The sequence below is a fragment of the Schistocerca nitens genome, chromosome 2 (genome assembly GCF_023898315.1).
Source record: "Schistocerca nitens isolate TAMUIC-IGC-003100 chromosome 2, iqSchNite1.1, whole genome shotgun sequence".
Lineage (NCBI taxonomy): Eukaryota > Metazoa > Arthropoda > Insecta > Orthoptera > Acrididae > Schistocerca > Schistocerca nitens.
The window spans coordinates 201,278,969-201,294,819 of NC_064615.1; the positions used below are offsets into that span (position 1 = coordinate 201,278,969).

General features: G+C 37.2%; 1 protein-coding gene across 4 annotated transcripts in view; it reads right to left on the reverse strand.

The window, feature by feature from the left end:
• Positions 1-15,851, reverse strand: part of LOC126235897 (serine/arginine repetitive matrix protein 1-like) — a 137,110-nt gene that overhangs the window by 12,563 nt on the left and 108,696 nt on the right. For 3 of the 4 annotated variants that reach the window (XM_049944838.1, XM_049944837.1, XM_049944840.1), the window contains exon 9: positions 735-925. In XM_049944838.1, coding sequence (XP_049800795.1) covers positions 735-925 — 191 coding nt within the window. The remainder of the gene's footprint in view (positions 1-734; positions 926-15,851) is intronic. The other variant, XM_049944839.1, reaches the window with a different exon arrangement.

Sequence of the window (15,851 nt, forward strand, 5' to 3'; positions counted from 1 at the left end):
ACATCATCACCCATTGTGAACTGCTACATATTTCACACATTTTTTCTTAGCAGATGATGTAGCAAGTTTTATGATTTGAAGTTACACATACTTCTTGTGTACAGTTTGGTGTCATATATATATATATATATATATATATATATATATATATATATATATATAAAAAAAGAAAGATGATGAGACTTACCAAACAAAAGCGCTGGCAGGTCGATTGCCAGCGCTTTTGTTTGGTAAGTCTCATCATCTTTCTTTTTAGATATATTTTTTCCACGTGGATTGTTTCCCTCTGTTATATATATATATATATATATATATATATATATGTGTGTGTGTGTGTGTGTGTGTGTGTGTGTGTGTGTGTGTGTGAAGCCTACTAATCACTTTTGGACTTCTAAATTTCTGATGCAGACATCAAAACTTTGGAATATATTTCAAACCTAGAAGATAATTCACCTCAAGAAATTGGAACAAACTATAATTTTGGACTTTTTGGTGGATAAGAACTAGCAATGTGTTAATGAAATGTAAAACTTATGTAAGACAAAGTGTTTCAAATTAATGGTCCTTACGACTACAATTGCACTGATGTTTTATAATATACAGGCTTAGAAAAAATTTCCTACCATCTACATTTTCCCAAAATTTACATTACTTTTTAAACTAAGGGTAAACACGTAACAGAGGGGTTCCACTGTATATATTTCCAATACATTTGTTTAAATATGACAACTCACCTCTTCGTCGCTCACTACTACCAGGTGGAGAAGGCTGAGGCATCATCGGCCGACGTTCCATGCGTTCCATACGATCCATGCGTTCCATACGATCCATGCGTTCCATACGATCCATACGTTCAACACTACGATCTCTGCTTCCACGGCGATGGTGACGTGAGTGACTTAGCTCCCCACGGTCATGGTCCCTACTGTTATAGTAATTGTGTATTTACCAGCAGAATAATAATGACAACAACTAAGTAACATGACTGAAATACCTAGAGACATATAGTAAGTATCAAAGTGTCTTAAAGATCAACTGACAGTACTTCTATTTGCACAAAAGCTTACAAGGTAACAAATTATTCTTAACTCGCATTTTCTAAACGTTTCATATGATTAAGTATAAAAATGGTGTTAGATCATCTCCAAAAATTTAGTCAACCTGACATCTGTGACAGGAACTGGGCAGAGAGTAACATCCCCTATTAGGCGCAAAGCTCTTTTCCCCAATGACAATGTTAACAAAAGGACTAACAACCCACGAAATACAAATACAACAGAATTAAAAATAACACAAATTAAATACACTGGAAATTATGTAAAAAATATAGTAGTACCACATTCTATCGCAATACAAAAATGGCTCTGAGCACTATGGGACTTAACAACTATGGTCATCAGTCCCCTATCGCAATACAGTGACATGGTTGTGGTCTGGAGGTAACAGCTAACTAATATGAAAGCAATCCCAAAAAAAAGGAAGGAATACAAATGCTGGCTACATCTGTCAGCTGTGCACACCATCATATCAATTGGTGAATCAAGTACTCTTATAGTGAGGGCAACAGGTGTGAACACACACACACACACACACACACACACAGACCTCCTTGCAAGTTACAGATGGACCATCAGTAGCAAGATTATTTAAGTAAGTTACTGTGTGTGATCAACAGATTTGGGTGGAAATAATATTAAAAAACAAACTACAGCTGAAGCAAAATTGAGTAAGGGAACATAATTTATGACAATCAAGAAAATAATAAATACATAAGAGCTTGGACAGAATTGTCACCTTCTGCATAATGATGGCAGACTGTACATGGGAAATCAATTCTTGTACAGGTAATTATGTGATATACTGTAAGAAAGTTCAAGCAAATCAGTTACAGCTAACAACATTTGAGATAAAAATATATTTTGTTGAACAAAAAAGGTTTGACAGAACAAGATAAGGTATGGAGACTTGAATCAAGCTAATGTGCGACACATTTCACGAACTGTTCATCGAGACTCTGAAGTGTTTGATAATGCTGAGAGGACAGAGTGTAAATTAAATCTTAACAAAACCTGAAGAAACAGAACTGAAATTTATACTCTGCGATTTGTTGTGACTGTAGTGAAATTTGCAGTATTTGCAATATTATTCAGTATTTTTTTCTGTGCCTGATCCGGAAGGTTCTGCAAAGTTATGAAGAATGAACTATCAAGTGAATGAGTCAAATGAAGGTTCAGCACACAAGAGCATTCTGTCTGAAACTGGGTATTTCTGTACGTAATATCTACGATAAATCGCTTTTCTGGTGTTAGACCAACTCCAAAAATTTAGTCAACCTATCTGAAGGTATAGGAGGAGGAGGGTGTGGTGGTTAAAGGGCTGAAGGACAGTAGCTGTCACAGAAAGTTGAAATTATTGAGGTAATGGCAAAAAAGGCTCTGTAGACAGCAGAGGTGGTACCTGAGGAAAAAAAGGCTTCCGAAAGTGGGAGCTCAATTAACACTTGCTGAAATTGAGTGGAATTTCGAGACATTTCACAATGCATTTCAAATGGCAGCATTCGCACGGACTGTCAAAAAATGGAACAACGTGGTTCTGAACATTAGCATCGAGGTATCAGGAAGGAAGCTTGGCATTAATGTTGCTGGTGGGAGGGGAGGGTGGGTCGTCTTCAGCTAACATTGAAAATTAACATATTTTCGCCACGCTTACTCAGATTGCTGCAGTGCATTTTGTGCTGTTGCATTTTTTTAGTCTTTATTTTATTATTTTGCTATGTTTTCATGATGCATTGTGGATGTTCCACAACAACTTAGATGGTTTCAACAATGAGTATTCTTTCATAAGTGGGGCAAGCTAGCTGAAAGCGGAAAAGATTTACGTTTTAAAATACCTGGCAGAGAAAAGACCAACATTGTGCATAAACAGGAACATAACAATCTTCATTAAGTAACATTTTTTTAACATTGAAGGAAAAAACATTTTTTCCATGGTTTTTGGTAAGAAAAAAAACGATATGAACAATGGAATGCCTCTATCTATTGCTTTCTATTCTAAACTTAGATGTGTTTGTACACACACACACAAATAAATGCCCATGTTTTGAGAAGTTTGGACAAGGCTTTTCCTATGGTTTTACTTCTTGGAAGTGTACCATGTAAACTTTATCAACAGCATCCATTATGAAGTTTGCTTTGGCAATTAATAAATCTCAACACTACTAGTTCTGAAACTCTAATACCACGTTCTGATTTTTGTGTCACAGATGTACTTCACAAGCTCACTTTCACAGTTTGGTACTGAGTTAAGTGACATTGTGTTGACATTCAGTCCACTGTGAATACATCACCATCTACACAGGGTATATATGCGGACATGGAAAAAAAAAACTCCCGGATTTCCCAGTTACTTTCTCCCAGGTGAAAACACAATTTTTCCGTCTTACGTAAAAGTATATTTTCCCTCAGAACTGCAAAACTTATCAAACCTTTGAATGGTTATGGCTTTATACACGGGCGTAGAATTTCCCCGCACTTTATAAAATGAAACTCAGAGGAAAAAAGACACTTTTAGGAAATATCTTTGATGTGCAGCAACATGTACACTGCGTATTTTCGTATTATGAAAGTATACATTGGAATTCCACCAAACACCGCATGTTACTTTCCAAATCATTGAAATCGAGATTGCAATACGCTTTTGTAAGCCAGTCATAGCTCATGTCACGTGATCTCGCCAGCTGATGACAGCAGATATTCAGAGCATAGGACACATGATGTAGTCAGCCAACAGCAACATCACTGTTAAGTAGCACGAACACACAAGCAAAGAAAGTCAACAGTTTAAATTAATATACATAAGTGTTGTTACAAGAAAAGCAAAACCTTCACATATAATATTGGTCTCTAAGGTTAATAAGCTGCAAGAGAAGTGAAGCTTTCGCATCTAATGTTTATCTTTTTTGCGCATGTTACACTTTAAGATATATCACACAAATGTGTAAGTAAAATTTTTAATAATTACATAAATATCTGATCTTCAGGGTTCAAAATTCTTCCAAACGGCTCGTCATCAAGGAGTTGATTTTAAATGAGAGTCAAACGCTCTGTGATTTAAGAAATTCATGGTACATCCTCACACATAGTTCAACTTACGTAAAAGGATATTTACTTTGAAAGTAACACTTTTCAAACCACCAAACGCAATATTTTCCTGCGACCTGTTAGAAATAATTTGTTTCGGCAGTTGCCAGAGAGCGCAGATAACAAGCAACACCGCGCTGGCACAGCTACCGACATAGGAAACCTGTATGCTCGTACGTGTAAAATGTTAACAGATCATACATTATGTCATAAAAGAAACAAAGACATCAGAGGATACTCCAAGAGCATCGGAATGTCGTGAACCATATTAAAATGTGCACATTTAAACTGCAACTTAAAGTACACATTCGTATGTCCAGATTCCCAATGAAGTAGACCTTGACCTGATATTAAGCTTTTCAGTGTGGTTTTCGGGATGTAAATTTTCTTGGAGCACCAGTAGTGTATTACATCATGTTGGTTTCTTTATTATGGTATAGTGCCATACGTGCTAGAAAATGAAAACGTGCACTTGAAATGCAGCGAACAGTTGAAACTAGCCAGTACTGTGGAATTAAACATTTCGTTACAAATACATTGACTGCCTCTGCGGAAAAGGTTAATAAAATTCAAATTTCTTTAGCAAACAGACAAAACTAACTATCGTTCTGAAAGGCGATTAATGCTAGACTGTCAGAAAGATGGAAATAAAATAAAATCTGAAACTAATAATATATTTTATCCTTCCGTAATTATGTGAATGCATTTTAATTCACTCGATAGCTCCCGGCCACAGATATCCATTTTGTTTTCAGTTGACGTGAGAGTAAACGAAGGGGAAACAGCAACATCACTAAATGTAAACATGGGTCACATGCAGAGCACCCACTGTAACTCAGACTGCTCTGTACATCAGCCTCGGGTCTACAATATTTGCAAACTGGGTCAACACTAAAAAACATCGAATTTTCAAAAACATGTTCATCTTGTAGCGTACACCTTTCTGAAAAGTCTGAAACATAAAACGTGTGTTCAAGAAAATGTAAGACATATTTGGTCTTCAGTATGCCAAAGTGCAGTGGCACGCCTCTTCATAAAGCATTATTTTACCACACATCACTGTATTTCGCTCTGTGGAATTGAAACACGTATATATTGTAGTGGATGCCATCACAAACTATATTCAGGAAAGTGGAAATTGAAACTTTGTCGTGCCTCTCCTGCTTCCCCATCAGCCGGTTTGACAGCATGACCGACTTTTTTTTAAAAGAAAAATCTCACAATTAATAGTGGATCGGATTATTTGTAATTGGGATCACAAGAACTCTTTAGAAAATTTGATCTCTTTACTGACTATTAGCTAATAACATGCTGTTTTGTGTGACATAAAATTAAATATAGGATACATAAAACCAATAAAAACATGAGATAGGCAAGAAATTACATATTTCTTCTATCCTTAGTTCCTAGCATTTTTTTCTATCTTGCTACTGCTTTACAAGGCGTGCTTTCCTTTCTGTGAAAAAATCTATTACCTCATCAAAGTTAGTCAAACATTTTGCTACATGAAAAATTGAAGTGTCGTTATCAAGTACTGAAAAGGCTGTTAACACGAACAATACCCAAGACTGGTGTGGTCTCTCGATCTGATTATGTCTATTATATCACTGTCTGCTAGATAAAACAAAACAGGCCTTTCTAATATGGCAGCAATTTTGTAACACACACCAAATGAACGAGACTGTTTTGGCACAAATGGTCATTTTTATGACACGACAGAATATAATTCACGTAGTACAAATATCAAATGCCTATTAGACCTACTACAAGCAAAAAGCTTAATGTTAGGAAATAGTTTCACATTTCATTCATACGCACCAATTTCTCAAGCATGAGATTGAAAAGTAGCATTATGAAATTTTTATGTAAATTTGGAATCGTCTTATTTTTCCATAATTTGTGTGATGTCCCCGTTTGTTCTCCTTCCTCGTTCTAACAAACAATCTTGTCATTGCCAATTCTGTAGCTATTCCTGACGATGTCAAAACTTGCTCGCCGATTAACTTCACTAACCCTGCCAGATCACCGGTTTAGTTATCCTGCAATTATTTTCTGGTTAGGCGTTATTATGTATTCGTACAACACGTTTTCCACGTTACTTCCAGACTAGAGCTTAAGCGGCTGCTAGCCGGAGACTGTACTACTGGTCCTTACTAGTGTAGTGATCTGGTCAAAAATTTTCTGTCAAAACTTCATTTTCTTGGATACACCGAGAAGATAATACGTATTCTTTCTCACCTGTCATTCCTGTTAGTCGTTTATTTCCATTCTGGTATTCTGAATCTATGGAATCCGCTAGTAATTACAACAATGCTGATCATTTGCAAACCACGTCAACCACATAATGAGACAGCAATTGGTATTCATTCGTTCGGCTGTACTCCGTTCAGCTCGTTTAGCCCCATCCCCTTTATTTCTAGATGTGACGAGGATTCTCCTGACAGAGACACCACGTACACTATGCATGCATTCAAAAATCAACTTATGATTCATTCAGAAATCAATTTAAAATGTGTTCAAAAATGTTTAAAAACCAACAGCGAAGCGTTTCAAAATCATACGAATAATCGATAGACAAACGTGCTCTGGATGCTATGCGCTTTGTGAAACAGGCTTTTTTCCTAAAGAATATGAACTTGGCGCCCCCTTTGCCCAGTAGCATCTAACTGCTTGCTACGACTGCTTGCACAGCCAACAGCCATATTCCAGTAGCCAGAAGCGGGAGAATCTACTACTCAAACACGACTCAACTGCGAATGCGCATGAGCCTGCTCGTAACTGCTGAAACGAATCTAATGTAAACAGTTGTGACTCCACGCTCATCGGAGGCAATTTGTTGTTATGAAGCATTCCATAGTCTTCCTAAAGCCTTTGACACATTTTACAGTTGGCACACGCTTGCTTGAGCACTGTGTTTCGTCGTCGTATATGGCACATTTCCTTTGCAATTTAAGTTTTTTTTTCTCTCGTTTACGTTTTATTGTTGAAGTATTATTCTGCGGTAGCAGCGTACAATAATATCCTTTGTTAGAGCATCGGTTCTTTCCAGTCAAAATTACAAAAATTTAACTGAAAACTAAAACAAAGAAAAATTCCCAGAATTCTAGAAAAATCCCGGGTTTTCTCCTAGATGAAAAATTTTTTGGGTTTTTCCCAGATCTCCCAGTTGTCCTGGGTCGTATACACCCTGAAGTAATAATTTGCATTGTCAAGTGTGCTTCACTTTATATAATATTTGATTACTTAAATCTCACGCTGGAGTCCAGCACCATTCAAGAAACTTCACTGTAATACAAACACACTGTTTGTGTACTACTTTTATTTGGAATTTTACTTCACAGAAATATAAAACTACAGACTGGTATCTTAACAGATGTTAACGTTTCAGTGCACGGAATAATTTTAGTAATGTAAAGAACTCTACTTGCTTATATAATAAGTCCACGGTCACACCTGGCCCTGACGAAAAGTTCACCGAGATTCAAACGTTTGAAGAAGCAGCCAGTAAAACTTAAATGGAAACTAGAAAAACTGAAAACTGAGGGACTGGCAAAGTGCTATGCTCATGAAACAAGACAACCTAGCTAAGAATTTTCAACATGGTGGAGTAAATGAAGACTGGGATCAAATTAAATCTGGTATATACAAAGCTGCAGAAAAGATAATTGGAAGAACTGAACCCAAAAACAAGAGGAAATGGATTACAGCAGATATTACTGAGTTAATAGGAAACTGGAGATTATACAAAAATGCAACTGATGAACAAGGAAAAAGCTGAATACAGATGACTAAGGAATTAGTTAATAGAAAAGCTAGGAAAGCAAAAGAAAATTTTCTTGAAGAAATGTGCAGAGAAGTGGAAGAAAATATGCAAAACGGAAGAACTGATTTAGCCTACAGAACAGTAAATCAATTTTTTTTAACAAACGTAAAAACAACACTCTCAGGCACAATAGAAAATAAAGAAGGGAAAATGCTATTTGCCGAAGACATGGTGAAGAGATGGAAAGATTACGTAGAGGAGTTGTATGCCGGAACACCTCTTTTGGAGGAAGTAATAGGAAGAGAAGAGCAAGTAGACAAAGATGACAAGGGAGATGACATTCTGCAAGAAGAATTTGACACAGCTCTAAAAGAACTATGGGACAACAAAGCAACGGGTATTGATGACATCCCTGCAGAACTAATAAAGAATGCTTGTGGCAGCATGAAAATGATGCTACTTAAACTTATTAGGTCCATCTATAACACATGATAGATACCGACAGACTTCCAGAAATGTATCATTGTTCTTATATCAAAGAAGGTAGCAGCTACAAAATGCTAACAGTACCAGACTCTAAGGCTAATGTCACATGCATCAAAAATTCTCACAAAAATACGTCTGAAGAGAAGGTGGAGGATATGCTGAGTGAAGATCAGTTTGATTTCAGAAGGGGATTGAGAACAAGAGAGACGATTCTGGCCCTGAGACTCGTTATCGAAAAGCAATTACAGAAAAATAAACCACGTAATCTGGCAAGAGACGTTCAGAGTGCTGAGGAAAAGTGGAATAAAGTACAAAGACATCCGTGTGATACTCAGTTTCTATAAGAATGAGGTGGCAGTGATTAGGAACTGTTACCAGGAACAAGAAGCAAATATTAGAAAAGGGGAAAGGCAAGGATGTGCTCGCTCTCCTCTTCCATTCAATGCTTACATCCAGGAAGCTATAGACCAAGTTCAAGAAAATACTGAGGTGGGGATCAAAATTAATAGGCAGAAGATAGACATGCTACGTTATGCAGATGATATTGCTATAGTCAAGGAGACAAAGGAAGATCTGGAGGAAGTCCTCAGAACAATGGAAAAAATTCTATGCAATCAGTATGGAATGAGAATAAACAAGAAAAAGACTTAAGTGATGGTATGCAGTACAGGAGCAGAATATGAACCTCTGAGAACGAGAATTGGAAGAGAAGAGCTGGAAGTGATGGAGGAATTTACTTACTTGAGAAGCAAAATCACAAGAGATGGTAGAAGCCGGAAATAAATTGTGACCAGAATACAAAAGGGCAAAATTGCATTTAATTGGAGAAGGAACTTACTTGCCAGCAACAACATCAGTCTGAAAATAAGGAAACGTATCATGAAAGGTTTTGTTTGGAGTGTGGCCCTACACGGTGTGAAACTTGGACAATTGAAAGAGATGAGAGAAGACGGCTAGAGGCCCTGGAGATGTGGTGCTATAGAAGGATGATAAAGATCAGCTTGAGAGATAAAGTAACAAATGAAGAGGTGCTTAGAAGAGTACAGGAAACCAGATCTCTGTGGAGGCACATCCAAACAAGAAGAGAGAAACTTGTAGGGCACATCCTACGACACAACAACATCATTGGAACAATAGCAGAAGGAGTTACTGAGGGAAGGAATGGGAGGGGGGACCAAGGATATCATACATGCAACAGATCATGAACTCCGTTGGATGTAACACATACGTGGAAATGAAGAGGAAGGCAGACAGAAGAGAGGAATGGCGCTCTGCTGCAAACCAACCTCAGGGTTGAACACTAAAAGAAGAAAACAAAGAAGACACGGTTACTACTTCTACACCTTTTTTTTTTTTTTGTTTTACTTAAGCACTAAAGCAAGTGAAGAAATTCATGACGTCACGCCATACTTTTTCATCTAGTATTTTAACTTTATACATTTTTATAATGTCAGTACATCTCAACAGCTTTCAACAAATCAACTTCATTACCTTTATCTAATCTATGAAGTTCTTTAATAATTGATTACATGTTTCCAAATGTGCAACACACGATAACCATTTGCAGACATCTACTTGAACATATCACATACAACACGGCCATACTGAAAGTTGAGCTGTGGTACATGTGACTTTTCTTCAGTGTCTTATCTCTGTTCGATATCTTGTGCAACTTTGGGGGCTCTATTACTAGAGGAACTCTGGCACAGCTAGTTAAAAGGCTGAGCACAGTGGTGCTAGAGTGTAGTGAGACCTGTATTTTGGAAGGAGACACTGCAGGCAGGGGCTCGTGTACACATGGTACGCTTGAAAAGGTTTGTAATGTGAGTGCAAGAGACACAGATTTCAAAGTAGATAATTTAAAAAGATATTAAGCCTGTAGTCAATAAAAGTGGTAAACAAATTTCGCGATGTTTTGACCAATAAACTGGGACTAACAAAATTCAATGTAAGAACTTGTTAACTGACAAGGTTCCAGTTCAGCAGTCATCATATTAGTTTTCATACAATCACCTAGATGTGGTAATATATCATTCGAACAGTTGAGTCACGAGCAGGGAGTTTTGGATACATTTCAGGAAGCCACACTGGACTTAGTCAGGTGGGGAAATTTCCTACCTTGGGCATATAGTTTCCTCTGTGGGAGTTAAGGTGGACCAGGAAAGAATCTAAGCAATTATCTATTTCCCCCTCCTTGTGATAAAAAAACAAAAAAAAAACGAGTTGCCTGTTTCATCAGTAAGGCCTTCCTTTCTTTCTTTTTCGGAAATCTGTGCCAAGCTGCGCTCAATTGGCTGCGCCATTAAACCAACTGAGGCAAAAATGTGAAAGATTTAGATGGACCGAAAGCCATCACACATCTTTTGATAGTTTAAAATATGCTCTGGCAAGTGCATAGATTTTTAATAACTTTTTCATAATGTATGGCCACAGTCATAATATATTTCTTTAAAGTCAGTATCGCTATTAGACTGTTGTTTATTTACAGTGTTACATTTACACTTACACAAACATGATTTCAGCTTCAAAGTGCCATTATCAAGGGTTTTAAGTGTTATAAATTGCCTAAGATGGCATACTGTCATATTAAAACACTTATGACACTTAAAACATAATGGCACTTTGAAGCCGAAATCATGATTGTGTAAGTGTAAATGTAACACTGTAAATAAACAACAGTCTAATGGCGGCACTAACTTTAAAGAAATGTACAGATTTTGGCCATCCCTGACTTTGAACATGAATTTTGGTCAAAATGGATGCTTCCAATTCTGGACTGGTCACATTATTACTGCTCTGAACACGAAGGGAAGTGACGAGTTATTGCCTATGCATCATTCATTGACTGGGACTGAACAGAAATATTCTGTTCATGACCTCGAGGTCTTTGATATGATGTTTGGTTTAAAAAAGTTTTGCTTCTATTACGAACACAAAAAAATTCATACTTGAAACTGATACTCATGTTTTAGTGAATCCTCCAAAAACAGGTAGGCTTGCTCACTGGGCTGTTAGAATATCAGCATTATGGTCTAAAGGTGCAGCATAGATCAAGGGGATAGGCAACTAAGTTGCTGATACCCTCAGCAGGACATTGAAAGAGAGTGCTGAACCTGCAGATGGAACAGTAGGTGTGGAGCGGGCGTGGGCATGATATTCGAGCCCTTCTTGAAATCCTGGGGATGCAACAGGGGGAAGGGCCAGGGTTCCTGGAAATGAGACAAAATATGCAGGAAGATGTCGAGGTTCCAAAGCATTCTATGCAGCTATGCAGAAGAGACCTTTGTGTTTTAAAGAGACATGGACATCATGGCCTGTAGTTTCTACTAGTATTTTGAAATTTACAGGGTGTAAACGTGGATGAGAAAAAAAATTCCCGAATTTTTTCCGGATTTCCCGGTTAAAAATACATTTTCTCCTGGGTGAAAATACACTTTTTCCATGTTAAGTGACAGTATACTTTTCCTCGGAACAGTAAAACTTATCAATTGTTTGAATGGTTATGGTTTTATACAACGGCATAGAATTTCCCGGCCCTTTGGAAAACCAAACTCAGGAGGAAAAGACACATTTTGGAAATACCTTTGATGTGCAGCAACATGTACACTGCGTATTTTTGTATTACGAAAGTATACATTGGAATTCCACCAAACACCGCATGTTACTTTCTAAATCATTGAAATCGAGATTGCGATATGCTTTTGTAAGCCAGTCATAGCTCATGTCACGTGATCTCGCCAGCTGATGACAGCAGATATTCAGAGCATAGGACACATGATGTAGTCAGCCAATAGCAATATCACTCTTCAGTAGTGCGTATAAACAAATTGGAAAAGTTAATGGTTTAAATTAATATAAATAGTGTTGCTAAAAGGAAAGAAAAGCTTTCACATATAATACTGATCTTTTTTACGTGTGTTACGCTTTAAGCTACAATACACAAATGTGACAGTAAAATTTTTAATAATGACATAAATGTCTGACCTTGTGGGCTCAAAATTTTTCTAAATGGTCGTCTTCAAAGAATTGATTTTTAAATGAGAGGTAAACGCTCTGTGATCTAAGAAATTCATTGTACATTCTCGCACACAGTTCAGCTTGCACAAAAGGAAATTTACTCTGAAAGTAACGCTTTCCAAACAACCATTCGCTATATTTTCCTGCGACCTGTTAGAATTAAGTTTGTTTCAGCAGTTGCCAGAGAGCAGCAGGTATCAGTCGTCACCACGCTTGCGCAGCTACGATGGCACAGGGAGCCTGTATGCTCATACGTGTAAAACATTAGAAGATCTTTATGTCATAAAAGAAACAAGACAACAGAGGATACTCCAAGAGCATCAGAATTTCGTGGACCACACTAAAATGCATTAATTCAGATTGCAGTGCACATTCGAATCTCCAGATTCGGATGTAAATTTTCTTGGAGAACCAGTGCTGTATTATTCATGTTTGGTTATTTATTATGGCATAATGCCATATGTTCTAGAATATGAAAAGATGCATTTTTGAAATGCAGCGAACAGTTGAAACTAGCCAATAGTGAGGAATTAAACACTTCGTTTCGAATAAATTGACTGCCTCAGCGGAAAAGATTAATAAAAGCCAAATTTCTTTAGCAAACCAACAAAAATAACTTCATTGTTCTGCAAGGCACTGAATGCTTGACTGTAAGAAAGGTGGAAATAAAATAAAATCTGAAACTAACGTCATATTTTAGCCTCCCGTAATTATGTGAATGTATTTTAATTCACTTGATAGCTCCCGGCCACAGAAATCCGTTTTGTTTTCATTTGACGTGAGTGCAAAAAACGAAGAGGAAACAGCAAATCACTAAACGTAAACATGGGTCACGTAAAGACTATCCACCTTCCCACTATAACTCAGACTGCTCCGTGCATCAGCACCGAATCTACGATATTTCCGAACCGCAGCAATACTAGATAGTGGTCTCCGCCGACCCTCTTCCTCCCCCAAGCGATTGAGGTAGGAAGAGAGAGAGAGAGAGAGAGAGAGAGAGAGAGAGACAGCCTCGCAAATTAATATTGGATAGGATTATTTGTAACCTGAAGAACAAGAACTCTTCAGAAAATTTGTACTCTTTATTGCCTATTAGCTAATAACTTGCTTTTTTTGTGTGACATAAAATTAAATATAGGACACATTAAACCAATAAAGACAAGTGACAAGCAAGACAGTATACATTTCTTCAATCTCTAAGTCCTACCTTTCTTTTTCTCTAACCTTGCTACAGCTTTACACGGTGTCATTTCCTTTCTGCGAAAGGATCTATTAGCTCAAACTTCATCAAACATTTTGCCACATGAAAAAACGAAATGTCGTTGTCTAATACTGAAAAAGCTGTTAATACAACAGTACCCAAGACTGGTGTGGTTTCTCAATCTGATTACGTATATTTTGTCATTGTCTGCTAGATAAAACAAAATAGGCCTGTCTAAATTGCAGCAATTGTAACACACATCAAATAAACAGACTGTTTTATCACAAGCTGTCACTTTTTTTTAACACGACAGAATATAATTCATGAAGTATCAATATCAAATGCCTATTAGGCCTACTACAAGCAAAAAGCTTTATGTTTGGAAATAGTTTCACATTTCATTCATACGCTCCAGCTTCTCAAGCATGAGATCGAAAAGTAGTATTATGAAATTTTTGTATAAATTTGGAATCGTCATTCTTCCATAATTTGTGTGATGTTCCCATTTCTTCTCCTTTCTCGTTCTAACAAACAATCTTGTCACCACTAATTCTGTAGCTATTCCTGACAGTGTCAAAACATATTCTCCGGTTAATTTCACAAAGCCTGCCACAATCAACTGCTTAGTTACCCCGCGTTTATTCTCCGCTTAGGCGTTATTACGTGTTCGTACAACGTGTTTTCCATGCTACTCCCAGAATAGAACTTAGGTGGTTGCTACCGGGGTCTGTACAACTGGCCGTTACTAGTGTAGAGGTCCGGCCAAAAATTTTCTATTGAAATTCCATTTTCTTGGATACACCAAGAAGATAACACACAATCTTACTTACCTGTTATTCCTGTTAGTAGTTTATTTCCACTCTGGTAGTCTGAATCTATGGATTTCGCTGGTAATTATAACAACGCTGATCATTTGCAAGCCCAGTCAATCACATAAACAAACAGCGATTGACATGCACCTGTTCCGCTTCATTCCGCTCAGCTCGCATAGTCCCCTCGCCTTCCGTCTACAGGAAAGTTATTTCTAGATGTGATGGGGATTCCCCTGGCAGACACATGACGTACACTATGCACGCATTCAAAAATCAACTTATGATCCATTCAGAAATAAACTTATAATATGTTAACAAATGTTCAAAAACCAACAGCGATGTGTTTCAAAATCATATGAATAATCGATAGACCAACATGCACTGGATACTAGGCGCTTTGTGAAACAAGCTTTTTCCTCAAGAAAATGAATTCTTGCCACCCGGGGCAGATATCCTGATTTGCCCCCTTGCATCTGGCAGCTTGCACACGCCAGTAAAATTTTTCAGGATATCATCTGGCTGCTTCCTGCTACTGCTTATACCCCTAACAGCCACACTTCTGTAGCCAGAAAGGGGAGAAGGTACTACACATGCGCGACTCAACTGCACTTGCGCATGAGCCCGCTCGCAACTGCTCAAACGAATCTAATGTAAACAGTTGTGACGTCACACTGATCGGAAGCAATTTTTTGTTATGAAGCATTGCACAGTCTCCCTAAAGCCTTTGACACGTTTTGCTGTTGGCAGATGCTTGTATGAGTACTGTGTTTTATTTTTGTATAATGCGCATTTCCTTTGCAACCTAAGTTTTATTGTCTTTTTTCTCTCGTTCATGTTTTATTGCTGCAATATTATTCTACAGTAATGGGATACAGTAATATCCTTTGTTGAGAGTATTGTTTCTTATCTGTCAAAATTACAAAAATTTAACTGAAAACTAAAACAAAACAAAAAATTCTTGTAGTTCTAAAAAAAATTCCCGTGTTTTTTTTCTGGTTTTCTCCCGGATGAAAAAATTACCAGGTTTTTCAAGGATCTCTCGGTTGTCCCGGGTTGTATACACCCTGAATTTAGTAACTCAAAAACTTTAACAGATATTTGAATGAAACTTAAACGAAATAATTAGTACACTGTGACCTCCACGTGAAAAAAAAATTAAAAACTGAAGAATACATATGGAGTGAATATCATATGTCCTGAATTATGTGCAAGTCAATTTCTTCTCCTAATAATTTGAGAACATTTGAAACACTCCAGGTAAAAATATTTAACAATTTTTGAATAGCCTGGTTCACTGTGCAAGCATGCACTATATTTTCAATCATATAAAATTTTATTTCTGTAACTTTTATGTTGGGTGAGATAATGATACCCAAGTATGCAAAAACATTGATTACGGGAAACAAACTGAAGACTGACATCTCATTTTCTTC